At 52.5% G+C, this 26,485-nt stretch overlaps 14 protein-coding genes across 14 annotated transcripts; 8 read left to right on the top strand and 6 right to left on the bottom strand.

The window, feature by feature from the left end:
* Positions 1-256: 256 nt before the first annotated feature.
* Positions 257-1,198, bottom strand: Z520_05935 (uncharacterized protein; the record flags this gene model as incomplete). The annotated part of the gene is made up of 1 exon (XM_016776438.1): positions 257-1,198. One exon carries the CDS (start codon positions 1,196-1,198, stop codon positions 257-259), a length of 942 nt encoding a protein of 313 aa, XP_016632757.1.
* A 1,463-nt stretch (positions 1,199-2,661) lies between these two features.
* On the top strand, positions 2,662-4,327 carry Z520_05934 (uncharacterized protein; the record flags this gene model as incomplete). The annotated part of the gene is made up of 3 exons (XM_016776437.1): positions 2,662-2,971; positions 3,021-3,913; positions 3,992-4,327. The coding sequence occupies 3 exons, from the start codon at positions 2,662-2,664 to the stop codon at positions 4,325-4,327; spliced, it is 1,539 nt and encodes a 512-aa protein (XP_016632756.1).
* Positions 4,328-4,696: 369 nt separating this feature from the next.
* On the bottom strand, positions 4,697-5,608 carry Z520_05933 (uncharacterized protein; the record flags this gene model as incomplete). The annotated part of the gene is made up of 1 exon (XM_016776436.1): positions 4,697-5,608. The coding sequence occupies one exon, from the start codon at positions 5,606-5,608 to the stop codon at positions 4,697-4,699; it is 912 nt and encodes a 303-aa protein (XP_016632755.1).
* Positions 5,609-6,105: 497 nt separating this feature from the next.
* Z520_05932 (uncharacterized protein) lies at positions 6,106-7,674 on the top strand (the record flags this gene model as incomplete). The annotated part of the gene is made up of 2 exons (XM_016776435.1): positions 6,106-6,711; positions 6,769-7,674. The coding sequence occupies 2 exons, from the start codon at positions 6,106-6,108 to the stop codon at positions 7,672-7,674; spliced, it is 1,512 nt and encodes a 503-aa protein (XP_016632754.1).
* Positions 7,675-7,979: 305 nt separating this feature from the next.
* Positions 7,980-10,515, top strand: Z520_05931 (uncharacterized protein; the record flags this gene model as incomplete). Its single annotated transcript, XM_016776434.1, has 2 exons — positions 7,980-10,229; positions 10,285-10,515. The coding sequence occupies 2 exons, from the start codon at positions 7,980-7,982 to the stop codon at positions 10,513-10,515; spliced, it is 2,481 nt and encodes an 826-aa protein (XP_016632753.1).
* Positions 10,516-10,830: 315 nt separating this feature from the next.
* Z520_05930 (uncharacterized protein) lies at positions 10,831-12,516 on the bottom strand (the record flags this gene model as incomplete). The annotated part of the gene is made up of 4 exons (XM_016776433.1): positions 10,831-11,491; positions 11,544-11,984; positions 12,086-12,132; positions 12,187-12,516. The coding sequence occupies 4 exons, from the start codon at positions 12,514-12,516 to the stop codon at positions 10,831-10,833; spliced, it is 1,479 nt and encodes a 492-aa protein (XP_016632752.1).
* A 1,320-nt stretch (positions 12,517-13,836) lies between these two features.
* On the top strand, positions 13,837-14,854 carry Z520_05929 (uncharacterized protein; the record flags this gene model as incomplete). The annotated part of the gene is made up of 2 exons (XM_016776432.1): positions 13,837-13,887; positions 13,937-14,854. The coding sequence occupies 2 exons, from the start codon at positions 13,837-13,839 to the stop codon at positions 14,852-14,854; spliced, it is 969 nt and encodes a 322-aa protein (XP_016632751.1).
* A 568-nt stretch (positions 14,855-15,422) lies between these two features.
* Z520_05928 (uncharacterized protein) lies at positions 15,423-16,910 on the top strand (the record flags this gene model as incomplete). Its single annotated transcript, XM_016776431.1, has 1 exon — positions 15,423-16,910. One exon carries the CDS (start codon positions 15,423-15,425, stop codon positions 16,908-16,910), a length of 1,488 nt encoding a protein of 495 aa, XP_016632750.1.
* Positions 16,911-17,162: 252 nt separating this feature from the next.
* Z520_05927 (uncharacterized protein) lies at positions 17,163-18,341 on the bottom strand (the record flags this gene model as incomplete). The annotated part of the gene is made up of 1 exon (XM_016776430.1): positions 17,163-18,341. The coding sequence occupies one exon, from the start codon at positions 18,339-18,341 to the stop codon at positions 17,163-17,165; it is 1,179 nt and encodes a 392-aa protein (XP_016632749.1).
* Positions 18,342-20,147: 1,806 nt separating this feature from the next.
* On the bottom strand, positions 20,148-20,964 carry Z520_05926 (uncharacterized protein; the record flags this gene model as incomplete). The annotated part of the gene is made up of 4 exons (XM_016776429.1): positions 20,148-20,158; positions 20,220-20,502; positions 20,569-20,757; positions 20,812-20,964. 4 exons carry the CDS (start codon positions 20,962-20,964, stop codon positions 20,148-20,150), a joined length of 636 nt encoding a protein of 211 aa, XP_016632748.1.
* A 566-nt stretch (positions 20,965-21,530) lies between these two features.
* Z520_05925 (uncharacterized protein) lies at positions 21,531-21,950 on the top strand (the record flags this gene model as incomplete). The annotated part of the gene is made up of 1 exon (XM_016776428.1): positions 21,531-21,950. One exon carries the CDS (start codon positions 21,531-21,533, stop codon positions 21,948-21,950), a length of 420 nt encoding a protein of 139 aa, XP_016632747.1.
* A 5-nt stretch (positions 21,951-21,955) lies between these two features.
* Z520_05924 (uncharacterized protein) lies at positions 21,956-22,861 on the top strand (the record flags this gene model as incomplete). Its single annotated transcript, XM_016776427.1, has 1 exon — positions 21,956-22,861. One exon carries the CDS (start codon positions 21,956-21,958, stop codon positions 22,859-22,861), a length of 906 nt encoding a protein of 301 aa, XP_016632746.1.
* Positions 22,862-22,969: 108 nt separating this feature from the next.
* On the bottom strand, positions 22,970-23,883 carry Z520_05923 (uncharacterized protein; the record flags this gene model as incomplete). The annotated part of the gene is made up of 2 exons (XM_016776426.1): positions 22,970-23,522; positions 23,603-23,883. 2 exons carry the CDS (start codon positions 23,881-23,883, stop codon positions 22,970-22,972), a joined length of 834 nt encoding a protein of 277 aa, XP_016632745.1.
* A 934-nt stretch (positions 23,884-24,817) lies between these two features.
* Z520_05922 (uncharacterized protein) lies at positions 24,818-26,419 on the top strand (the record flags this gene model as incomplete). The annotated part of the gene is made up of 1 exon (XM_016776425.1): positions 24,818-26,419. One exon carries the CDS (start codon positions 24,818-24,820, stop codon positions 26,417-26,419), a length of 1,602 nt encoding a protein of 533 aa, XP_016632744.1.
* Between the last annotated feature and the right edge of the window lie 66 nt (positions 26,420-26,485).

The following is a 26,485-nucleotide window of genomic DNA, read 5'->3' as shown; positions in this document are numbered from 1 at the left end:
CATCTAAATCTACAATCCTACTACTTCGGTCGATGGCAAAATACGCATCAGCGGAAACCAAGCTTTGTCCTTCTGGGCAAAAGTCTTCCTCTGTTTAGGGCCCTTTGCTTGATATGTTGCTTGGACTCGACAGGCACTGTAGGAGGCCGACCTTTATTGCCTGAAAGAGAGAGCTAGGAAGGAGGCTGAAATGCAAACTTCTTTGCGGTGGAGTAAAACAAAGATTCACACGAAGTCTTATTCTTATTACATGCAGCTATATACCGGCTTTAGAGTCTGCAATCGTTTCCACTAGGCTACTCAGTTCTTCGTTTGAACCCCCTTGCGCTATCCGATGCTTGATCAAACTGAGCACTGGGTCCAGGATTACACTCGTCAAGCCTAACTCGGTGTTGAACCGCCTCATTAAATTGATGGATTTGGCAGACTGGCCTAGGCGAGCGCCTTTACCATGGGCGTCGTAGTTCTGGTTGTCGATCTGATGGGCCCAGTCTCGGAAAGTATCGGGAAAGGTATGAAGGAAGGGAATCATGAATTTATTCACAAAGTCTTCCGCCCCCCCTGGATGACATTTTCCCGAGGCTTTCACAACTGCCATTGCTTGCACAAAGCCGGCCGCGAAGGCATAGAAAATGTTTCCTCCAGCACATTCGTGTAAGGCAATCGTGCCTGGGTCGTTATCAATATACCCTGGTTGGGCAAGCGCCGCTAAATCCGGCTGAATCGATCTGAAAATTGTTTCATTGCCGCAATACCAAGCGTGAATCTGGGATGAGCCGACATATGGTGGCGTTGACGCTATGGAACCCCGTATATAAGCGAAGGATAGTTCCCTAGCTATTGTCTGGAACTGTCGAGTTTCGCGGAGAGTTCCCGAGGCGAAGTCCACCAGCACGCGACCCCGACAGAGCTGTGGGTCGACCGTCTTCAAAACCTCGATGAGGACTTGGGTCTCGATAAAGCAACTGAGGACCAGCTGATTTGAAGCGATACAGTCGCCCACCGAAGTCGCCACTATTGCACCTGCCGCAACCAATGGTCGGGCTTTGGCGGCGGTTCGATTCCAAACTGTGGTTTTGTATCCTTTCTTGGTGAAAGCCTGGGCAACTGCGAAACCCATCTGTCCTAGGCCCAGAACCGAGACGGATCGCTCAACCTCCCTTTCGGCAGCTTGTTGGGACGCTGATGAGATGGCCATGGTAGAAGTCTTCAGGGAGTATAGAGAGATTTCATTGTAGACAGTATTCGAGGCATCAATGTGGCATATACTTGTACAGCCTTTCGGATGGGCGTAGGACGTCTGGTTTTCGGTTAGCAGAGAAACAGGTCTCCACTTTTGAGGAAAGGAGCATGTGTACGTAAAACCAAATGCAGCAGAAGGAGAAAGAGTATGATCTCAATCTCGCCGATCAGCGCGGAGCCGAGAGTAGACGTCGTCTGAAGGTGGAATTTTACTGTGCAAACACCACTTATTCTCCCGTAGCGAGGCATGATTGAAGCCACTCCGCAAGGTAATAATGCAGACTAGTCGACAGCAAAATGACTTAGGTGTCCAAGCTCAGGCTTCCCTTTTAATCGTGATTGGCTACATATTGAATTTCCCTCCGTAAAGATATAACCGAGCGTGCGGGACCGTGCACAGCGAAACGACCTAGAGTCATGCGCGAACACGCCAGGCCCGTCCCAATGAACTACTACTGAAAGGAGATTGAAAGACGAAGTGCGGACTTTGCTCTCGCTCAGGTCAGGACTCCCGGCGTACGTCGGGGTCTGCCTTGGCTGAGCAAAGCAACCATGCTCAACGAGGTTATGAGCATTCTTGTCTCTGTCTGCAGGAACTCACGGCTTGGACCCTGATAATTTCACGGTAGATTTGCGTATCAAATTTATGAAACCCATTCCAAGTCCAGCAGCAGTGTTGGTAAGGCGAAGATTACCAATGTTCCGGAAGGAAGAAAGTATTCGGTTGGTGCAGAGATGGTGGATGAGCAGGGCACGGTACTTTCCATGGCGGAAGGTCCTTTCGTACATGTGGCGAAAGAAAGATTATGAGCGACGTGTGCGACTGGGATGGATACAACGGTGTGAACAGGGCTTACGTGGCGTCACAAGGGGCATGCTGGTGGCTTAGGGCCCTGACAATGGCGAGAGATAAGTTTCAAGACACCTCAATGCGGGGGGAAATGGAAACTTGGTTGCGAAAATGCTGTCACCGCTAATGGCCGATCCCCAGATTGGTGGGGCTTCCCCCGAGTGCTCGGCTCCGCAGGTATCGCTTATCAAGGAACGTCGCTCAACCTTGTCCCAGCTTTATGCAAACCTCTTGGAAGGCTAAGGGCCAATCGACTTACTGCAACTGTCGATTCCGCGGCACCGAAGAAGCTTGATAAGTTCCAGGCCTAAGTAGCTCCGCTTTTTAACCAATTACGGCTTCCTGCAGAAGCTATCACAACCCAACTTGATAAACTGTTAGATCAAGTGTAGCAAAGCTTCATCAAACAGATAACTGATGATAAACGTCCAGGTAGAACAAGGTCTTGGACCTATCCACCTTTGCTTGAGACTCTCATTGCTTCAGAATACATTTCGAACACCCTCAACCTCCTTAGCAAGTCAGTACTTCTTCATCCTCATTCCTGTACCATTGTGAATTGGGCAAAGATGTCCAAAGAAGGAGACTCCGCGGAACTGTACGGGGCCTCAAAAGACATGATCACCGAGTGCACGCCGACCGATGCGTCTGAGGAAATTAGCGAGGTCACCCCAAAAGAACATTTCAGCTTGCTCTCGGCCATGGGCGTGCAGTTCTCTGTGACCGGAGCGCCTGTCGCAATTGGCACCTATTTATCATTGGCAATTGGATTGGGTGGCTCGCCCGCCTACTTCTGGGGCTTCTTAGTGGTGGGGATTTTCCAATTTCCAGTCGTTCTAGCAGTCTCCGAGTTGGCGTCTGCAATTCCTCATTCTTCAGGTAAGTCAACAAGAGTTACTCCAAGAAAGGTATTTATACATATCTTCAGGACCTGCACACTGGGTAATTGTCCTGGCCCCCGAGCGCTACGCCCGCACCCTTGGCTACATTATGGGCTGGTTGACAAACGCTGGGTGGTTCTTCGTTTCTTCGGCCTGCCTCCTTTACACGGCACAGTTCACCATGGCGATAATCGAAGCAGCACATCCAGATTTCGTGGCCACATCATGGCAGACCTACCTGGTCTATTGCGCCTATGGAGTACTATGTCTGGCCATTAATCTACCTCGAATTTTCAGGACGATGCATTACTTGCTTATCGCTGCCCTCTTCGTCATCAACGGCACAGCAGTCTGGTATCTTATCATCTTCTTGGCCCGTGCCCAGCCCAAACAAAGCGGACATGCGGTCTTTATTGATTTTGTGAACGTTTCCGGCTGGTCCAACGGCACTGTCTTTTTTGTGGCCTTATTACCTGCCTTCTCTTGTCTATCGGGACTTGACAACGCCACCCACTTGACGGATGAAATAGGAAATCCCCGGAAGAAAATCCCACAGGTGATTATTGGGACATTCCTATTGAACTTCTTCACCGCGCTACCAATGATCGTGGTCTACGAGTTTTGCAACGTTGATCCGGAAAGTATGCTCACACCGGTCGGAGGCCAGTCCATGATCCAGCTCATGCTTAATGCCTTCCGTTCGCTCCCTCTGACGATATTCAGTACATGCCTGATTATCTATAGCTTCTTTGTGGCATCTGCATCTTCACTGATCACCTGGTCTCGACTCTACTGGTCTTTTTGTCGCGAAGGAGCTCTACCATTCTCCACAAAAATGTCGCAACTTACATCTGGAGACAGCTTGCCTGTCAATGCTTTGTTCTGGAACACGTTCCTCCTGCTTGCAATTGGAGCCATTAGCATCGGTTCATCTACAGCTGTAAGTCCTGCATTCCTGTCAAGCCTCGAGACACGGTTTCTGAACCTTGGAGCACCCGCGCTAACACGCAGCTCTTAGATGAACGCTCTCCTCGGAGCTGCTAACGTGTGCCTATTATCCGCCATAGTCACAGCATTTGGATTGACTCTCTATAAAGGGCGCAAGACGTTGAACCCTGATCGTTGGCTTAACTTAGGACGCTGGGGGGATGCGATTTTCTGGCTAGCATCATTGTGGAGTGTATTTATCGCCGCGATGCTGAGCATGCCTCTTTATCTCCCGGTGACACCGACCACTATGAACTGGACTTGTGCCGTCGTCGGAGGAGTTGTGGTTATTGCAACCATATACTGGTTTGCCGTTTTCTCCAAGGACAAAATGGCCCAACAGGCAGGACATGAGGACCAGCAGTGAGGGTTTGAGGGTCAGGGAGCGGGCTGAGAGATCGACCTTGTATGGGTCATCAGTAGCCGTTTAGGATTCCATATGCCTGCTCGTTTCGAACATCGCGCATGATTGATCTTCTTAATCCTGAAGTCATAATTTCCGGACCATGTTATTATATCTATTCACTTCTGAATCCGGGGGGTGGGTCAGCGAGGCTTACGGAATGGAAAATAACAATTGCAGTATCTCACTACCAACTTTTTCGCTCGAGGTAGGCTAGTGGACTATTCTCAGCATGGCAAGATCATGCAATGTGAGCCTCACAGCTGTAGAGGTCTTTGACGGACAAGTACGAGTATTTATGATCGTAATTCATGCTAACTCCATGAGATTGCTCTATTTGATTGTGGCTGGATCGGCAATGACTTCCACCAAGCTGCTCATCTCTTCAGCCGCGCCACCTTGTGCCAGCCTCACCTCCAACAATTTCTGCATTGGGCCAAGTACAATGCTCGACAAGCCTAACTCCGTGCTCGTACGGATCATCCCCTCCACGGCTTTGATCAATTGATCGAGTCGAACGCCGGCGCCTTTTGAAACATAATCTTTCTCGTCGATCTGCCGGGCTAGATCCGAAAAGACTCTGGGCATCTCTTGGGTAAGCAATGGAACAATAAGCTCAGCCATCAAGCGTTGCGCTGCTCCAGGAGTGTAGAGCTTTGAGGCTTTCAGTGTTGCCATAGTGTGTAAAAAGCCGGTCGAAAGTCCATAGAAACAACCGCCCATCATGACTTCCTGTAGCGTAGATGCATTTACATTAGCCCCGAGGTATATCGGCGTGCCCAAGACCACCAAGTCGGACTCGATCGAGCGGTATGTTCTCTCATCACCGCTATAATAGAAGACCGACTCCGGGAATCCGACAAACGCTGGTGTTGTGATGATGGCACCACGAATGTAAGCCGAAAATGATAAGCTTAATGTAAGGTGTAAAGATTGCTCGATTTCAGAGGGAGTCCCAGAGGTATAGTCCACGAAAATCCGGCCGAAAGCCGATTCTTGGCGCACGCTCTCCAAGACCTCGTACAGGGCTTTCGGGCTAGCCAAGCAGGCAATGACCAGCTCGCTTCCACGGACGCACTCGTTTGCTGATGGAGCCGCAGTTGCTCCAGCGGTGACAAGCGGCTGGGCTTTAGCTGGAGTTCGATTCCAGACGGTTGTCTTCCAGCCATTTTCAACCAGAACTCGAGCAAGGGCCGCGCCCATATCCCCCAAGCCCAGGACGGACACTGATCGCTTTGCAGCCATAATGTTCGTTTTCACAGGGGCGAAATACTAGGCAACTGCACGTAGGTTGAATGAATTTGAGATGTCCACACAAATACAGAATTTGTGGTAGTGATGGCGGAGTATGGGGTTTCGATATTCTTCTGTCTATATATAATACGGTATGCCCGGGTGCCCAGCAACTGATTTTGAGGTGGTAGGGAGATATGCTCGTCTCAAACGCTGCGGCACCGACACTCCGTATGCTCGAGCTTTGCCGGATAAGAGAAAACAGGATGTCCATTAGCGGGTTGGCGGATGGTTGGCCTGCAAATTGGCGGAACCGCGGTTCCCCTTTGCATAGGAACTCTAAGTCTGTCGGGCAACGGCCACATTCGTGGAGTAAATATGAATGGCGAAGAGTTGCAGTAAATACATATGCAGCTACAAGAGCTCTATGAGATTCTCATCATTGAAAACAGCGTAGTTGCTCAAAGTCTCACCTGAAATTCTAAGTTACGCGGAAAGAATTTGAGAAGATGGCCGCCCATGGAGTCCCACTGTTTCCTGACGACGTCAAGTCTCGAATGATTAGCCAGATACTGCTCGATCCGCAAATTCCCAGAAGAAACCCGACCACTCCTGCTTGGCAAGTACCTCCTCACCCACTGGCAGCGGTACAATCTGAGAAACTCGGCCAATTCACAGATTTTGCAATCATTGGCTCTGGCGTCACAGGCTGCAGTGTTGCAAAAACTCTCCTCGAGAGCCCCGAGTCCGGAAACCGGAATGTGACCATATTCGAGGCTCGTACCCTGAGCAGTGGTGCGACTAGCCGCAATGCTGGATTTCTCATGTCTCATATACCAAAGTACTTTGCAGAGTTTGTCGAGGGCTCTGGAAAAGAGGAAGCCATTACACTTGCTCGTTTCTGCGACAGAACCGTGCAGAAGATGGTCGACCTGATCACAGCTCAAGGTCCAGGTGCCGAAAGCACGGTTCAGATGCGGAATGTCGAGTGTATTCTTGCGTACAATGAAACCAGCCTGATGGAAAACGAAATTGCTTCTTTTAAGGTATATCAGGAATCCTTTCCGGAGGAGAGAGACCTTTATTCGATCTTAGATCGAGAGTCGATAGAAAAGGTAGAGATTCAAAGAGATCCTGGGGTTCTTGCCTGTTCAAGCTGACGACCATTATAGGTTCATCATCTCAAACAGTGTGCTGGTGCCATTTCAATGCCAGGAATCGTATTTTGGCCGTATCGTTTGATTACCGGGGTTTTTGAGTCACTTCTCAAATCCTACCACAAACGTTGCAAGATCGAGACCAACACACCAGTGACCTCAATCACTTACTGCCCTCAGACCGACACCCAATACCCCTATCTACTGAAGACAAACCGCGGCGATGTTCGAGCGAGTCACGTTTTCCATTGTTCAAATGCTTTCGCCGGACACCTGCTGCCACGTCTTCGAGGGAAGATATTCCCAACTCGGCACACAAACTCGTGTCAAAAAAGCGGCCCTCAGTTCCCGAATGTCGGGTCCCAGCGGTGTTGGCTCTTTCCTAGAAGGCCAGGATACGACGCTGCCTCCGGGTTGTATGAGGGCCCGTTGTATTACATGCAGCAGAACGCCAAGACCGGAGACCTCTTTTTCGGGGGAGAAAGGCAGCCATTCGAAGAGTTCGTCAGCGCAGACGATGGTGAGGTGAGCTCCATTTCGAAAACCAATATCTCCACGTTGCTGCCGAAGCTCTTCACGCAAGGCTGGAACGATGCTTCGAATGTGGCCACGATATCTCCTGAAGTGCAATGCGTGTGGTCAGGCATCATTGGGAGCACTCCAGATCACAGCCCGTTGGTGGGTAGAGTGCCCTTGAGCGTCGCTGAGAGAGGAGGTGAGGGCGGCGGCGAATGGATTGCAGCAGGCTTCAATGGGTATGGTATGGTCCAATGTTGGTCGAGCGGAGAGGCTATTGCCCAGATGGCCTTGGGTCAGCCGCAGCCTGATTGGCTTCCTGCCGCGGTCGTGATCAGTGAGGAGCGGTTGTCCGACGAGATACGCATGGGGACAGAGACAGCAGTCCATTCTCTGCTACTGTAGATGGAGCCCAGCGAAGAGATGGGCGACCAGCGTTCCGCCGTGTGGAATTAAGCTTCGATAAAAATGGACGGAAACCGCCAGCGGAGCCGCGCTTATACATGCTGAACTGGGGTTAGCGTATTTTCAAGTAGGACGGTCATTGGGCAGCGCATCGGCAACGCTTGATCCCCTCTTTCGCCCACCATTGATGCTGAGGTCGGCTGCGTTTCTATCTACGTCCAAAACAATGATCCCATTTCGCAGTCCCAAAAGCCATCCTCGACCATTATTATCTTCACTTGGAAATGTCGGAGTTGCAGGCAGAGATGGCGTCGGCTGAGATGCCAGACGCTGAGCCTCCATTGACCTTCGATGCGCCCTGGGACAGTCACACAAACCACCTTCTTTGGCGGGAATACAATGCCATCCTCACACCAAGTATATTGCCTTTCTGGCCTTCTGGATCTAATCATGAAGATGACTTGAATAACGCACGCTGTTCGCCGATCACGTTACCTCTCACCCCCTTCGAATTGAACTACGAAGACGATCAGAACAGTACACTCGACAGCAACCCCGATGACAAAGCCAGCCCCGAACAGCCTGCTCCTCAGACTATCCAGTCAGGCCTGGTACCAATCAATACTGTCTTGGATGCAGATCCCCAGGCGCCTCGCACCGAGGGTGCTTCATATATTCGCACTAGTCGCACGCAAACCCATTCCTGTGACCAGTGTCGTGCCAGCAAGAGGGCCTGTGATCTGCGGTGGACTGTGGGAACGAAGGACAAGCTGCCGTCTTCGCCTTGTGGCACATGCCTAACCCGTGGCCTTAAATGCACAACGACATGGCTCTCTAGCAGACAAGCGGAGCGCCAAGCTCGCAAGCGGCTAGGAAGGTCGTCCGTCAGTCACGAACGCAATGCAACGTCTGAGGCAGGAGTCGCGACCGACAAGCAGCGGAGCCTTCAAGGCTCGCTCTACGCCATGGCCACATGTGTATCAGCACCAGAAGCTAACCTCGTGAGACAACTCACCTCGCGCGAAACATGTTCGCTGCAGTTCAACCTTTACGTTGACGTCATTGATATGCCGGTCTCCCAATGTCTACTCCAAGGAAGCATGCCGCCAGCTTACTCTCTAGGTGTCGCTGCGCTGACGCCTGTAAGTAACAGCTTGCACCTACGCGGACATTGGGAAAGAGCGACCTCGTGGGTCAAAACCTGCTGGGAGACGAATGCGACCTCGTGGACATCAACAGCATCTGCGCCGTATGTTTTCCATACAGCTAGTGTACTCGATGCGCTCTTTCAGAGAAGAGATGCTCACATGTCGCAAGCTTCTGCAGCGAAGCACGACGCTAGCATTACCCAAACATACAAGTGGGTAGCCATAGCTACTGCCACACAATTTGTTGTACATCGAGTTGATGGTAAAGGCGAGCACCGGTTGGACAGCTCGGCAAGCTTGCCGTACAGCCGCGATATCGCATATGCCGCTTGGCGTCATGCTAAGCAGACGGTGTTTGGAAACATTTCGGCAACAACCTCATTCCGTCTCGCGGTGTCGCTCCTCTTATTTGGCCAGATCGTGCCTCCGCCTGAACAAGATGACGAAAGCTGCGCATACGAAGAGGATTCCGCATACGCCCGCTGCGAAGGCATTCGCCGAATTCATCAGCTCTGTGCCCAGGCACGTGCTTTGTTACTGGAGAGCGAAAGCAACGCTCCTAAACCCACAGCGGGCCCGCGCCATCCAGCTCAGATGCTGCCTCTGGAGGGCAAGAAACACCTTCTGGAGTTAATTGGTGCCCTTGAGTGGTTGGCAACTATTGCCAATGCTACGGCAATCGCAATGTCCCGTGGCAAGATCTGCCCACTTCCTACCGAGAACACTCTTCTGAATCTAGACAACTTTACGAAGGAAACAGACCAGGTCCAGCAATTGAAACTGAGTCCGCTCTCAGGGACTCATGCAGATGAGCCAGAGATAGACAATGCGATTGTGCTCCGAGCGAAAACAGAGGAAATGAACGTTGTCACAATGTGGAACAGGGGACCTCCGACAATGTTCCAGGCGGTGAGGAAAGCAGGTTCATTTGTGGTCCTCCTATACAAAGCCGTGGCCTCGTTGACTGTGGTGGCCAGAGACTTTCGGGAGGGCAAAGTCAATTGCAACGTTATCAAGAGATCTTGCACAGCGGCTCGGACCGTCATGGAGTTATGGCGGTCTTGCTTTGGGATCCTGGACACGACTCTGACCAGACGCCTCGAGGAGTCGCATACCGACTTGCGACGTCTGTTTTTTTTCTGCTCAAATGACGCGGACCTTGCCATACTTCTGCTTTATGAAGTCATTCGAAACCTCGAGAGCCTTGTCTCGCGGCAGCCATCAACGCCGGCAGTGGAATCTCTCATTGACGACCTTCGATCCATGCGTCCTTTCTACGCGGAGCAACGGCTGCTGAGCGCGGTCAACATTTCTATGTTTGCTCTGACAAACAAGAATATCTCCAGCCCTGGTCTTCAGGGGACCAGTGGTTTGAAAGCGCACATACAGGACATCGGTGCACATCCCGTAAGTGATCAACCACTGTAGGCTTACTCTCGTCTTTGCTGACTTCTTCCTGGAGTATCCGCCTATCATGGTCTATGCACATACGCTTGCAGCCAAGGCCTTTGCAGAGGAAATCGCTGCTTCAATAGCTCGATTCGACATGAAACGCGCCTCTGCATTAGACATGAGCCTTGAAACCTGCCTGGAGGGCTTGAAAATGCTTGAGCAGTGCCTCGTGACATTTCCCAGCGTGCTTAACTTTGATGACGAGGTCACTGAGAGCACAGTGTCCCGCTTTGCAGGCTGATGTTCAGTGGCAACCATAGAGGACCTTGTAGGACTAAAGTTTTAAATTTGAGCGGGAGAGGACTCAACTACTCTGCCCGAGTAAACTGGGTCTACTGATTGGTTGGTTGGAGAATAATTGTTTGATGCTTTGCAGGCAAGCGTTTTTGGGGAATCGATTCATCAATCAGTGTCGATTCCTTGACACTCCAGAAGCCAACAATTGATTCCTGATCGATTTCTGATAGATCCTCTATAATCTATTTGACGTTGCGTTACCAGATACCTCAGAGTCTATAGATATCCTAATGTTTTCGGCCCTTGATCACACCTGACATCACGCCCGAACTTCAACCCTTTTGCTAACGCCATTAGCAATATCATCGCCCAGATCATTCACCTCGATCAGGCTGTCGGCCTTTTGAGGATCCGACGCATGCTTTGTAGCGGTTGACACACCGTTGGTCATCTTCCCGTCCATGTCTTTGTGGCCGTTGGTATTGATCTCGTTCTTCTTAACGTCATCGTTGAGCACATGCAACGACTTCAGACCGTTGGAAACGCCGTTCGTCTCCACCGACTGTCCATTTATCGTGTAGCCGGTATCGCTTGCGTCAACGAAGGCTTCAATCCCTTCTCCGTTGCGAGGGAAATCCTTCATCAAGGCCTTGTGTCGCTTGAGCGCAGCGTACATTTCGTCCATGGATACATCGTTCAGGAAGATGCACGACCCAAGCGGAGCAGGCACTGCGGCTCGGAGCTTCCCATCTCGGGTCCGCAGAATTGCCTTGGTGCCCTTGTCGAGTATTTCTTCGTCGAATTGGTGGTGGTCCATGGACAATCCTGCCCGTGAAAATAGACGCAGGATCCGTTGATGCTCGGTGTCGTTGAGGATGCCACGCATGTTGGCCAATGTTGCCGAATAGGCCATGTCTATTGAGATTGCGTGTCCGTGACGCAGCGGAACCTCGGGAACCAATTCATGCAATGGCGACCATCTAGAGAACGAGAGTTAGAAAAAGCTTCCGGGGGTCCTTTGGCGAATCTTACGTGTGGCCATAGGCAATGACTCGATCAAGACCAATCTCGTGGAGGTTGGGCGTCTCCAGCTTGAGCATCTCGTGGATGCCAGCCCGGTTAATGGCGTCAGCCGCCTTCCGCACCTCTTCAGGTGCACCGTCACACCGGCCGAAGCCAGAGTCGATCAGCTGCTCGCAATATTTGTCGAGTAACTCGAAGGTTGGGAGGTGAGCACACGTGGAGATCTTGATCAGCTCAGCAAAGCCATTGCGGATCTGGGCTTTTGGCAAAGTGCGGAGGAAGGTGAAGTCGAGAAACGTGCGCATTGGAGCATGGTAGGCGCCGAGCCGGTTCTTGTAGTTGCCGTAGTTGACAGCGACCTTGATGGACACCGAAGCATCAATCAGCCCGATGACGGTCGTAGGAATGCGGATGTAGTTGGTGTTTCTGCGGTAGGCAGCACAGGCAAAACTATTCGGAGAGTATCAGTAACGAGTCCGCATATTCAAACGCTCAAGGAGATATATGGGCCAGAGTGCCTTGAAGTCATTTTGGCAGGTGGTAACTTTTACCCAGCAACATCAGTGACCAGTCCACCCCCAATGACTAGTACGGGTTCCTAGTACGTGCGTTAGCCGTATTGTTGAGTGCCGGTGGAGCATGTCAGCCCTACCTTTCTATAAATTCCGAATTTGTTCATAGAATCGACAATGCTCAAGAAAGTGTCAATGGACTTTGCTTTCTCCCCGATCATGGTCTTGTGGATGTCGAGATCGATCTTGTAGTGATCAAAATACTTCTGCATTTGCTCGCCATAGATGTTGAAGATATTGTAATCCATGACCGCGAGGCATCGTCCCCACCGCGTGTAGCAGTCGGCGAGGTCCCGTCGCTTTGTGTCGAAGACTCCGTCAATGAAGGTGAAGTCGTATTCAATCTTCTCATAACCCTCGACATGAAACCCAGCAGTCGTTGCGGCAACCGAGGCTTTGAGATCAGACATTGCAGAGTATCGTCAAGTGTATCTCGGTTGATGAGAGTTTCCGAGGTAAAAGATTTTGAAGAAGATTCGTGGAAGATTAAGAGGTCGAAGTTAAACAGGGGGAAAGCCGACTGAAATTCGATCCTAATATATCAGTCAACAGGTCCAGGGACAAGGCAACCAACATACTCGTTGAAGAGTACATTCTTCACAAGAACAAAGGTACCTGGTCGCTAGTTGCCTCCGACCACACAGAATACTTCCTTCTGACCGCCAGGATTGCAAAGAATGGTGTGGGGTCAAGAGAATGGATACTTTCTTTAGCAGGACTCAACAACTCCGTGAAATCTTTTCCACAAGCGGGTCCTCGACTGGAGGCAGAAACCAGATTTCCAATGGGATTGATCCCGCTCTCAGCATGTCAGCGTGCTACAAACGCCAAAGTCAACTTGGCGCCAGTTTAGAATTCGAGCCAGTCACAGTCATGATGTCGTCTCGAAAAGTCAATGAGGCAAGGTTGAGTTGCGACTTTTCCCTCCGGCACTGTTGGCCCACGAAGGTTGTACCTGCCTCTGAGACCATCTCTGCCGGGCCTTAGGTGACTGCCAGATCTCTCCATGCAGAAGTCGACACAGCGAAGATCCTAGCGCCATCCGTCTCACAGATCTGGTTCCCCTGAATCTCAAGGATAAGAGATCCGGCCCGGCGTGCGTTGACCACTGCGGGGCGTTAGCGTAAGCGTAGTGTGAACGGTCTGAATGCCGTCTTGCAGACATCTCTCCGCATTAAACCGCCCATATTGAGCGGTTGATGACGATTGAAAAAAGGTCCACAGGCACGGCAGGGATATAGCAAAGAAAGAGAGGATGTTGGCATGGAGGCTGGAGGATATGCGGCTACGGAGGCGCTAGCCCATATACAGCTAGCGCCTCTCTATCTCATTGGCTACAAAGCAATGACCGAATCATAGGCCCTTGTCACATCGTTGCATCTCTTCGATCATGACTTTTTCAAACTCTCCAGTCAACGGCATCCGTTGCCACCGTGCCGACACATGGTGATTCATCTCGAACCTTGCTCGAAACCGATCTTGCATCTCGCTCGCTACTCCACATAGATCTAGGGACACGGTTTTTCGATCCCCCTCCCGACTGGTTGAACCAACCTCCGGTCGTAGAAGACTAACATCTTGATGATATTGCAGCCGGATTGTTGGTGGAGAGGCTGCCGGGGCCGGTGTCTGCCACTTTAAGCCACTTCTCAAAGCACAAATCTTGGTCTGTTGCCGGTAGACACATTATCATTGACTGTTTTATCGTGAGACTTGATTATCCAGAATTAATGGCTGAGTTCGATCCAAAAAAGAAATACCAGGAGCAGGAGGAAATCTTTGTACAGTTCAACCACAACATTTGTGATAAAACACACTAACCAGGTCTAGTTCGATGATGGCCGTGAGAAAGAGCTCTTAGAATTCATCCAAACCAAGCCAGATGTTGAGGATATGCGAAACTCGCCGCATAAAGTGCTGGCGGCTATCGACGAATTTGCACGGACCCAGAAATATCTCATGAATGTGGGAGAAGACAAAGGCCGGATCGTGACCGACCTTATAGCCGAAGTTAAGCCACAGGCTATGGTCGAGCTCGGCGGTTACGTTGGGTACTCCTGCATTTTGTTTGGAGACGCTGTCCGCAAGGCCGGTGGCAAGAGGTACTTCAGCCTCGAGAGGAATGCCGAATTTGTGACCGTCATCTCTTCTCTGGTTGAGCTTGCTGGTCTGAGCGACATCGTCAAGGTCATTGAGGGATCAAGTGATGCCTCCATCAAGAAATTGCATGCCACCGGAGCTCTACAACACATCGACCTCATGTTCCTGGATCACTACAAGCCTGCATACACCACCGACCTGAAGCTCTGCGAGGAACTGAACCTGATCACCCCGGGTTCCGTCTTGGCTGCGGACAATGTGATCAAGCCTGGGAATCCACCATATCTGGAATACGTGCGGAGCAGCGTTGAGCAGAAGAAGCAGGCGACACAGAAAGCACACAGCGTCAATGGTGTGGATGCTCGCTTTGCCGATCGAACGGCCAAACAATACCTGAGAAGGGAGGGCGAGGCTAAACTGGACGAGACCAGGGTGGGCAATCCGCTACTGATCTATGAAAGTAGACTTGTCAACAGCTGGGAACCCTCAGGAGTGCCGGTAGGTCTCTGCTTCGTGAACAAAAGCTACCATGTGCTGACTAGACCAATCAGGACGCTCTCGAAATCACGAGATGCGTTGGCGTGGCCAAGGAAGGATGATGCATGCACATATGGCCAGATATCTAGAACAGATAAAGATATTTTCTGAGTGCGTGATGCACAGATCTCCTTTGCTTTGCCCATTGTGTTTGAGACCATCAAATGCTTTTCTCCTGCTGGTAACCAAGAACAGAATGGCGATTAGTGTGAAGTGAATCATACCAGGCTGCTGAGAAATAGCATAACGTACAAGCAAGGCCGCAAGGACAGCCTCGGACAGTCTTCCGTGTCTTTCGAAAAAGCTGGGCCAACATCGGGAGCTCCTTCGTTCCGTCCTTTCTATCTTAATCAAGCTAATGCCACAAAAGGTAAGAATAGTCACCGGTGTCATTTCTTTGGTGCGGGCAAGGGCGTAACGTCGTAGATAAACATGGCACTTCTATCAAGCTTTCCCCCTCGTCGGAGCCTATTGCCATGCCTATCGGCTCCACTTGTTCTCATGGAGTGACGTCTATATTTTATACACGCATACGTTTCCTTTTTGGACAACTCGCACATTCCACTGCGTAGAGTATGCGAAGGATTTACACTTTCCCCCATCTCCTGCAACCGTTCTCTGTCCATGTTAAAGCTATAATACATTCACCCTCCACCCCGCCTGCATAAAGGACGCCAATATGCTTCAGGGCAATTCTCCGTTACTTGCGCACAGGTTGCAGAATGCGTCCCTCCTGATCCTGAGCCTTGTATTTCTACCGCTCGACACTTTGATTCTGATTGTTTCTCTACTCGTGAGTAAGGTTCTTCCGAACGAGCCAAAGTCCAATCGGGAAGCGACGCAACGCCGGGCTGGTTTCAGAAGGCGCACCGTCTTGGTCACTGGGGTGGGTATGACCAAGGGACTGGTGCTGGCACGACTGTTCCATGCGGCTGGCCACGACGTTCTCGGAGCCGACTTTGAACCGGACGGCGCATTGGTGTGTGGGAGAGTGTCGTCGTCTCTGAAGAGGTTCTATCGCCTGCAGAAGCCAAACCCGAAGTCGGGCGCCGCGCCGTATATCCAGAACCTCCTGGACATCGTGCTTAGGGAGAAGGTCGAGCTCTGGATCAGTTGCTCTGGGGTTGCCTCAGCGGTCGAGGATGGGATGGCCAAGGAGGTCGTCGAAGCAAGGACCGACTGCAGGGCGATCCAGTTCGACGTCAAAACCACGCAGACGTTGCACGAAAAACATTCGTTCATGGAACACACTAAAGCGATCGGGCTCACAGTTCCTGAAACGCACGAGATCACAAGTCGCGCGGCCGTGCAGAGCATCTTGCGCAACGCCCCGCCTGGCCGTAAATACATCATGAAGACGATCGGGGTCGACGACTCTGTGCGCGGAGACCTGACGCTGCTGCCCAAGAAGTCGGATCTCGAGACGTCGGAGCATATTGCACGGCTCAGGATCTCGCCGGACTCGCCTTGGATACTGCAGGAATTCATTCAGGGTAAGGAATACTGCACGCACTCATTGGTCGTGCGAGGACATGTCAAGGCCTTCGTGGCTTGTCCCTCCGCAGAACTGCTTATGCACTATCAAGCTCTCCCTATCGAGTCGGCCCTGAGTCAGGCCATGATGGAGTTCACAAAGACGTATGCTGCCAGCGGCGGCGAAGGATTCTCGGGCCATCTGTCCTTCGACTTCATGGTGTGGGACGAAAATGCGGCTGGTCCTAGAAACGTCGTGCTCTACCCCATTGAGTGCAATCCCCGGGCGCACACGGCGGTGGCGCTGTTCAACGGCACCGCCACAGCTATGGTCGATGCCTATCTATCCGTCCTCGAGAACTCTCACAGCCAGAGGACCGATACTCGGATCGTGCGCCCCATCACGAACGACAAGTATTACTGGACTGGCCACGATCTCGTCACGCGGGCCATCCTCCCGACCGTATCCTTCCTCACGCTCTCCGGCGCGTCGATCTGGGATCTTTCGCAAAGCTACACGACCTTCCTCAGCCACTTGTTCACATGGAGAGATGGCACATATGTGCTCTGGGACCCGCTGCCCTGGTGGTGGCTGTACCACGTATACTGGCCGATGCGGTTCTGGGGCTGCATCCGCCGGGGCAGAAAATGGAGTCGCATCAACGTCAGCACGGCGAAGATGTTTGAGTGCTGACAGTTGCGGCGGGGAGGGAGGTAAATGGAAAGGAAAGGAAAATTGGTAGGGGGCTTTGGAGAACAGGAGAGTATGCTCTTTTCTTTGGCCGGCATCGCATTTCCCATAATTGGGCTCATACAAGGTATTGCTTTCTCGCAGATTAACGGCACACGCCGAGGTATCGTCGCAAGTCTCATCAACGAGCCGGACTTGCTCATTCGGTATTTTTTGAAAGAAAGAGAGACAGACCGTATCACATAGCGCGGCCCTTCATTTTCGATCCTTTCCCAAAATCAACAGCCATCCCACGCCCTCAACAGCCTCTCGCATCCTTCTCCGTGACATGTCCAGGTCCGGAAACATGGCCCACCAACAATGCGCCCACCCGCTATACAGATCGAGCCTGGTCGGCACGGCGCATTCCTCCCTCAGCACCTTCTCATAGATCAACCCGTCATCCCTGGCAGGATCGAGCCCGCAGACTTGGAAATATGCCGGTGCGACGCCCAGATGGCCGTGCTTAACGGACACCCTACCTTCTGTCGCTCCACCTGTCGCACCAGCAGCCGCTCCATCTGCCGCTTCGCCTGCATCGCGCGGATCGTGCTGGTCGAACGGGTAGCACAGCTTCGACGCCGGGTCCGGCTTGAAGGCGTCGGTCATCAGCTTCAAGAGGTGACGGTCCAGGATCGGGGCGTCGGCGTTCTGCTCTCTGCTCAGATATCGCGCCGTGTACCGTTCAGGCACGCAGGTTGGGGAGATGTACATGCCCGCCATCAACACCTGGCCCGTGAGGGGAGGGTTCAAGTTATGGTCCCGGGCCAGGTGGGCCAGCGAGGCGGCGAGGTTGGCGCCCGCGCTCTCGCCGCCAACCAGGAACCCGACGCGCGCGTCGGTGCATCGGGGCAGGATGGCCGAGTTGGACTTGCGGTTCTCGCGGGCGCAGAATTGCAGCACCTCCCACGAGTCGCAGATCGAGAAGGGGAAGGGGAATTCAGGCGCCAGACGGTACGACGAGCACACCACCACAGCAGAGTGCGCCAGCACGAGCTCCCGCGCCAGTCCTAGCTGCAGCTCAGGGTAGCCGATCGTGTGGCCACCGCCGTGCAGCAGGAGAATCAATGGTCGCGGGGGCGGCGGCGGCGGCGGCGGCGGCGGCGCTGCATTGGCTTGGATGTCTGCGGTCAAGTGGCACACGATGATGCGGCAGGCCCAGTCGTCGCGCAGTCGGATCGAGTGCTCTGTCTCCGTGATCTCGCGCGGTCGCGAATCCGAGAGCCGCTTCTGGAATGCCTCACGACCCGCCGCGGCGCCTTGCTTGATGTCCGCGAGCGTGTAGCTGGAGCCGGGCTGGAGATGGCTGGATTGCAGCGCGGCGGAGAAGGCCTCGTCGATGGCGGCTGTTGCGAGGATGTCCTCGATGGTGTCAAGTGGAGGAGGCGATGGCATTTTCTGCTGCGGACTGCGAACTGTGGTGTCAAATGTAATGAGGCGGAAGGGGATATTTCGATGAAAGAGTGCTGCCTGTTGGAGCTGATGATGAATGGATTGTCTCCTCCCGACTGAGCATATAGCGACGGCACCTGGTCTTCCTTGATCTCACGGATGAACGCCCAGAAGATAGAAAACGGTGGGAGATCCAAGCTTCCTGTCTTCCAGTGCTCACTGGTGGTTAAAGGGTTCTTCCCAGTCTGGCCGTGTTCGAATGGCTTTCTAACCAGCGTTACTGTCAGCCTCACCTTGCGGGCCTGTCGGCGTCGTAATATGTAGTCCCACAGCCGTGTATTGTGCAGGCTCCCATGGCTTCCGGATTCACAAGAAAGGCCCCCCATCAGCCGCCCGTTTGAAAGACGCACGCTCCCGTGCGCAACTGTGCGCGGCCGTGTAGCTGCCAAAGGACAACAGAAAGCCCTTTTCTTCGGGCCCGAGCTTGTCGAAACACCTCGGACTGCGCCTATCGCCAATAGTAGCATTGACAATTACACACATCGCGATGGCCGGCCCGAAAATAGGATCTGGCTCGCGCAAAGGAGTCCGACGCCGTCGACATCGCTAGATGGTTTAGGGGCTGAAGGTTTGCTTGGCAAGAGTGAGCAAGAAAAGCAAGGCTATGCATTGACCCGTTTCCCGGCCCAGTTGTAGGCAGGTCTCCTTGCGTTTTTCTCGCTGGCATGTGCAAGGGGGAATTTGTGCGTGTGGTTATCGAAAGTGAAGAAACCGAAAAGACAGGCGATCGTATATCAAGAATATATATATAGAAAAGTCCATGCAGTATGCAGCTAGGTGGATATGTAGCGGGAGATTGCCGCGGATTGCCCAAGGGCGAATCGATCCACAGAGCAGTTTAGCCTGATGATACACGAACAGGGTAGATTGGGGGCGGCTTGGTTGTGATGGTGACCACAGCGTGACCCGATTCACTCCATGGCCTCTTCGTCCCTGCTTCATTCATAAGTTCACATGTGCCCGGTCACCGTTGTGTCGGCGGAGTTCAGCCTAGATGGTAGACGAGAAGTTATACATCTCAGCTCCACCTAGAATCCTTGCATACTTGACGAGGAACAAAGAACCAAGATTGGCAAAGCCCGTCCGTCGACCAAGGAAATGTTCCCACGCGACAGCTATTGCATCCATCCGCCAGATCTTTTAACATGCCAGGACACCAGGACATAACATTCCAGCCTGCCTTGCCCAGCCCAGAGCATAGGATGATTGGGGGATGTAGGCCGATAAGTTCGGAAGGTCCAGCACCAATGCCGCCGAGGAGGTGGACCTCACCATCGACATTGTATCAAACCATCTGTACCTAGAAGTAAAGGTGATGACTTCCAGGGTGGTAAAGCAACAGGATCCTCCTAGAAGTCCGACCTGATCGGGAGAAAGCAGAATGAACAAAGGAGAGAAAGGAGAAGAGGTAATAGCAGTCTGAGGAATGATGGAAAGATGAATAGGTCGAGATAGCTGAGGAGGGATTCGCTGCCACCACGATGGCGAACCGCGGGAGAGGAGGAATTAGTGACTTCTGTCGAAAGCTGTCTTCGAGGTCACTTTCCAATCGCCTAGCATGTCGGATGACGTCTCGCACCACCCTTGCAGCGAGGAGCGCCGTGGTCAAGTCTGACACCTGACACAAATCCCAAGACTCCTCGAGCGTTGATGTCTATGACCTTGTTATCCTCGTCAAAATCATCCGTGCCGCGCCGTGACACGATATCATGTCGTGGGCTACGTAACCAGCAGCATTGATACAGTAATTTATACATAGCCTGCAGACGTCCAACACATTAGCTCCTCTGAAATATTTCAAATCACCAGGAGAGAACTCACCTTTCCTCGCTCCCTGGAAGAAAAACCTGACCACCAAAACCTGTAGTCCAGCCATACCGACCATCATGCCGACCTCAATCAGACTGAAATTGAAGATTCTCTGTTCCGTGCTCCTGACTGTGCTAAAGTTGCGGTTCTCTCGGGTACGAAAGTACTTCTGCATTCTGCTGACTGTGCTGAGCTGCCCGCTAATCTTGAAAACCAGATCTTCTAGTGCGGAGGTTTGTTCAGGTGTTGACCCGGCTTTCTGGGGGAGGAGGGCGGATTTGGATTCGTCTTCGACCTGCATCATCCCGATCCGTCAGATGTTTGATTGTAAGGAGATGAAGACATCAGGGAGGCAACGTACAGCGACCTCAAAATCGACCATCTTGTCTACGAATGTAGACATCTCATTGTTAAAGCAGACGCGGTACTCGCCCGCAGTCTGCGCGGTAAAGACAAAGTCTCCCTGTCTCTCCTTTTCTCCACTCATAATCTTCTTGTCGTTGGGCCCGAACACCTCGTAGTCGATGTCGAAGGAGCCTCCGGATTGAACCTTCACAAAATATGTCAGCGGATCGCATACAGAGAGACCCAGACGGGATCATACAGCAAAATAGAATGCGACTTTGGCGCCTTGTCGCTCGACATTGCTGAAAAAGCACGCCTTTTCGTTGGCGTTGAGTTTATATGTGAGAGCGGTGCTGTACACCTCAACGACAGCCAGTGCCAGCAGGCTGAGTAAAATGGAATGCAGCCGCATGTTTGTTGAAATATTAGTGCTGGCGAGGAGGAATAGAGGATACAAACGCAATGGCACGCGAGTCTGATCCAAAATTCCCGAAAAGGGGCCACATTTCGCGTCCGCAGTTGAAATCTTGGCTGACGACTCGTTTCAGGGGGAGAATTGCGCCGCTTTAACATGGGCATTGACTCGTGCTTTCACTAATCGTATCTGGACGTATGTTCGGTTCACCTTCGGCAATTTCAGGCTGCTCGACTCTCGGCGGAACAAACGAGCTACATCTAGCTCCTTGTTGTAAAGAAGATGGACCCAAGAGAGACAAACGACAGCCTCATTTGCGAATGGCCATGGAGATGACAAGTGCATCACAATAGTCTAATATCGCAGACGCGAACAACTGATTATGGAAAGGCCTTTTGGGCAGAAGTCGGCGGGTGGACTGCAACAATCAGACCACGTTGCAGAATGTCATGCCATCCTTTGAAGATGGGAAGACATCCAAAAGGGTGATATAATCAATAGCGTATCACTGCAATGCTTCTTCTGCTTACGGTCAACCCAGTCTGAACTCTTTCTGAGACATCATGAAGGTCCTCCTCACTGATGGATCGAGCTTGACATCCAGACAAGTGGCAACGATCCTTGGTCGCAACGGGGATGAAGTGCACACCCTTTGTGCACCTGGATTTTCCCTTACGAAGGTCACAGGGTGGGTCAAAAAGACACATCTTGTGCCGCAGTTCGGACCAGATCCCTACAAATGGCTCCGTTCTGCGCTCCAGATCATAACCGAAGAAAGGATCAAGACCGTGATCTGCACGCAGGAGCAAGTTGCTGTTCTCTCAGCTGAGGTCGACCAGATACGGAGTCTGGGAGTGAATATCGCTGTACCATCTTTTGAAGCTGTCAGTCGCGTTATAGACAAGATCTCGGCCTCCCACACCCTCCATCAGCTTCACTGCGTCAACCAGAAAGCATATCTGTGGGCTCAACTGACGAGTTGAAAGCCATGACTGACATATTGCCTGCCTATATCAAGACTCCCATCGGCACGGCCAGTAAAGGTGTCAGATATGCAAAGACGGTTGATGATCTGGCCCGTGTTGGTCGGGAATTTGAAGACCGCGGCGCTTTTAGGAACAACGGTCGAGTCCTCCTCCAAAAAGCGCTGGCGGGACCGCTTGTTATGGTACAAGGGGTGTTCTCGCATGGTAGACTATTGACCTGGCATGCATGCCTACGCGCTCGGGAAGGCCCTTCTGGAGGGGCCGCCAAAAAGACATCCCTTCCACTTCCTGTGTTCGAGGATGATCTGGTGAAGCTTGGTGCATTCTTGAAGTACGATGCGGCCCTGTCGATGGATGCAATTCTCGTGGAGGGTATACCGTGTTATATCGACGTGAACCCCCGAATTACGGAGCCGATGAATGCTCTCGAAGCCGGTGTTGATCTCGTCGACTCAATACTCAGCATATCAACTTCTCACATGCGAAGCTCGGAAATTATCAGACATATTCCACCGAGACCTGTATGTGGTGAAGAGAACATCATCACACATCAATTCGTCCTCGCTGCTATGAAAGCCGTAGAGGGTGGAAGGTTAGCATTACTTGCCGAGGTCTTCAACGCCCTACTTGGCCTTGGTGAGTATGCGAACTCAACAGAGGAGTTGACACCGGTTGAAGACGATCCCTTGAGCGTTCTCTTCCTCTTTACTTTCACGATGTTGATGTTGCTCGGAGGCAAACGGATAGCGAAGTATTTCGACGGGAGCAGCGTGAGCAATTATGCGTTAAGCGCTTTTGGCTGGGAGACGATCTGCAGAGCTCAGCAAGCAAAAGGCAACAAGGGAGCCGGAACTGACAATATGCACCGACAGCCGACCCCATCAGCCTCAACCGAACTTCTCCTGTGACAGGAAGTGAAGGCTTCAAATGGGGGAAAGCTGCAACCTTCATGGTACAACATCGTCTTGTCTAAAACATGTCCCTCATGCCTCGACCTCCATCGACGGCGACTTACATCAGAAATCGCAAGCCACGGCCACTTCTTCTGTGCCATCGGCTATCTTAACATATTGCTCTGCTCTCTTCCTCATTCCCCCAAGAGACTCCTTTCCTAGTGGCATTCTCAAAGTCATGGAGTCCGACGAAGGCTCTAACACTTCCTTCACAATCGCCTCAGCAGTCTTCTTCGGGTCCTGCCGCGCTCCGTCATTCAGACCTGCAATGGCCTGCAACACGTACTCTGTGACAGTGCCCTTATAAGCATCTGAGATGGGCGGCATCTTCATCTTCTTCAGGTCGTAGAAGCTAGTCTTCATGGCGCCGGGCTCAGCGATCAACACCCTGATATCGAAGGGCGACAACTCAGTAGCCAACGCCTCGGACATGCCCTCGATCGCAAACTTGGACGCGGCATACATAGCGGCCCCAGGAGGGGCATTCCAGTAGGTTGCACTGGAGATATTGACAATAACTCCGGAGTGTCGGCTTCTCATGGATGGGACGAGCGCTTGGATGATACGGATGGGTCCCCACAAGTTCGTCTCAAACATCTGGCGGGCCTTGTCAAGGCTGTTTGACGGGTATGGCGATCAGCTATCTTCTTTCGCGAGTGCCGGGCTGCGGTGGAGGTGGAATCAAAGGCGACTTACTCCATTGTCTCCAGAGGCCCGCCATCGGCGTACCCGGCATTGTTTACCACCACATCTACGGCTCCGTGTATTTTGACAATCTCGTCGATATCGCTTTCAAGGCTGGGACTGGATACGTCCAACTTCGCCCAAACGCCGCCGAGTTTCTCAATATCCTCGACCGCATCAGGAGAGCTGGCTGGAGTGCGGGACGTGGCGATGCATTTCTGGCCAGCTTTAAGAGCAGCTCGTGCGATCTCGAGGCCTAAGCCTGTGCTGCAACCACTCACAAGCCACTGCATATCTTCTGTTGTCTCTCAAGTTGGATGTATATGCCGTTTCGAAATGTCTGGTTGAGTTATTGAAGACGTGACTCTTTTCCGTGTTGGCTGACAGGAGAAAAATAGTCTCGAGGGGGCCTTCTAGACCTTTATATGGTCCTGTGCTTTTCACAACTTGCCGGGAATTTACTACATCAGACTGAAAAGCCGGGTCGCCATCGTGCGGCCGTAAATACCGACCCATGTCTCCTATAACTTGCTGGACAGTGGGGACAAAGGTATTTCTCTCATGTTAGTATCGCTGGCAGAGTTGAACTATCCGTTGCTCGCTCCCAATGACCGAGAGAGGTAAGCAGAGGAGCCACAGACGGATGAATAGAAAAGCCCGAAGCACACGAGTTGCTTGCCCTGGCGGGAATGGACTCGGAGTGTTGGAACGCGCGAGCCAGTAATCATACTGCACCGCCTTTCGTGGGCCAATATCAGGTTACTCCAGGACCACTTGGTCAATATTGACAACTCTGGCTAGACTGATGCATCTCGCTGACAACAAATCCGAGTACGGGCATGAATTGGGAATAGTGCAGGCGGATACCATAGATCAAACTCCGTGGAGGAGACTCGATCCATACCTACCTAGGTACCCAGGTAGGCTTACCTCTGTCGTATGATCACTGGATCAGAAGTACCTACTAGTAGGTACCATAGGCTAAGGCTTCCCCGCGCTGGACTGGGAATTGGTATTTCGTCGCACAGCCTTACGTCACGATCGACGACGAGGCTGTGAGTTTGCTTTTTCTTGGTCCCGCCTTGCAGCGTTCACTGTGTTCCTTCAGAATCACGCAGGACACTCGCTGCAGTTGGATACGGCTGGTTGCTCCGAGCTCATCTTGCATCCTCATTCTATACCTCTATCATCTCCTAGTTTCATCTGCGCTAGAGGAAATCTCCCCCAATGTCCGGTCTTCGTGCGGGAGAGGCTCACACGAACGGCGATCGTGAAATGCGGTCACTGACAACATACTTCTCGAGTATGAGGAGTCTGGTCCTCAGTAGCAGCGGCGCATCTTCAAAGTCTTCACAGGCCTTCAAAGGCATATCACAGAAACCTGTACTTGTAATGGGCAATCCCTCGGCGGACCTGGACAGCTTCGTCTCCGCCGTGGTGACGTCTTTTTGCTACAACCTGGCTGCTGGAAACGGTAATGCGACCCATGCTAACAAACCCACTTACATACCTATCTTGAATCTCCCGTCCGTGAGGGCAAGTGACCTATGGAGACTCCGGCCCGAATTCGGAGTCGCTATGCGATTGGCGCTGGGGGAGTCGCCTGAGACCGTCGGCAAGGAAGGCCGGGAGCAGGGCAAGACTGATGCATTAAAGGAACTCATCACCATCGGCGACATCAAGACCGACGAGGGATCGGCGCTACACAAACTCTTTGTCGACTCCGGAAACCCGGATGCAACGAACGAGAGGCAACCGCTCTTCCTAGTCGACCACAACGCCCCGGCAATACCAGGTGTCTCGGACCAAGCCATAGCGGCTAGATTCAATGTCACTGCTTGCATCGACCACCACGTCGACGAAGACTACATTCCTCGGGACGCAGATCCCAGGATCGTCACGACGGGGATAGGGAGCTGCACCAGCCTCGTGGTCACGCACCTTCGCGAGCGCGGGCTGTGGCCTTCTTCTCCTTCTTCCTCGTCCTCGACCCAGCACCATCAGTCGGGAGCAGACGTTTCGAGCTCTCCAGAAGTCGATGCGGAGATGCTGCAGCAGATATCCAAGCTCGCCCTCGCCCCGATCCTGATCGACACCTGGAACCTGAGGGCCAAGGGCGACAAGTGCTCCGACACGGACCGGGAAGTCGTGCGCTTTCTGGAATCGGCCATCGCCTCAAGCACTGCACGGACAGAGACTCCGGAGAGAGCACAATCTGGCCCAAAGGCAGCCGACTGGGACCGCGACGCTTTCTTCTCCTCCATCGCCACCGCAAAGGCAAACTCCCTCGACCTGCTGACCATGCAAGAGGTGTTTGATCGCGACTACAAGGCCTGGACAGAGCGTACCTCCAGTGGCCGCGGAAGCAAGGAAATCAACATCGGCATTTCCAGCCTAGTGAAGCCGCTTTCCTGGCTCGTTTCTCACACGGCCGCAGATCAGAAAGGCGACGGGGACGACGGCGTCGACGCCTTTCTCGCCGAGATCGCCACCTTCGCCACCTCCCCCGCCCGACAATTGGGCGTGTTTTGCCTGCTGACGCGTACGGGCGACGGGAGGAAAGAAGTCGCCGTGGTGGTGCTGGACGAAGACGCCAGGGGTGCTGTCGACGCGTTTGAGGAGAAGAGCCGCGACGAGCTGCAATTGTCCAACTGGGCGGCCGCCGATGGCGATAGCAGTGGTGGCAGTGAACAGGCAAGAAGACTCACGGAGGGGCTTACGAGAAAGTTTGGCGAGAAGGGCGAGTGGAGGATCTGGTGGATAGGAGACACGAGTAAGAGTCGCAAACAGGTTGGACCTCTGTTAAGGGAGGCGGTGAGAGATCTCTAATCTACTCCGGACGCGGATTCAATCTGCGCCACCTACCGAGCCGGTCCAAATCTTCTGCGTGTATTG

Source organism: Fonsecaea multimorphosa (genome assembly GCF_000836435.1).
Source record: "Fonsecaea multimorphosa CBS 102226 unplaced genomic scaffold supercont1.10, whole genome shotgun sequence".
NCBI classification, from domain to species: Eukaryota; Fungi; Ascomycota; class Eurotiomycetes; order Chaetothyriales; family Herpotrichiellaceae; genus Fonsecaea; species Fonsecaea multimorphosa.
Note: the sequence above shows the minus strand (reverse complement) of the source record. Positions and strands in the feature narration are given on the sequence as shown.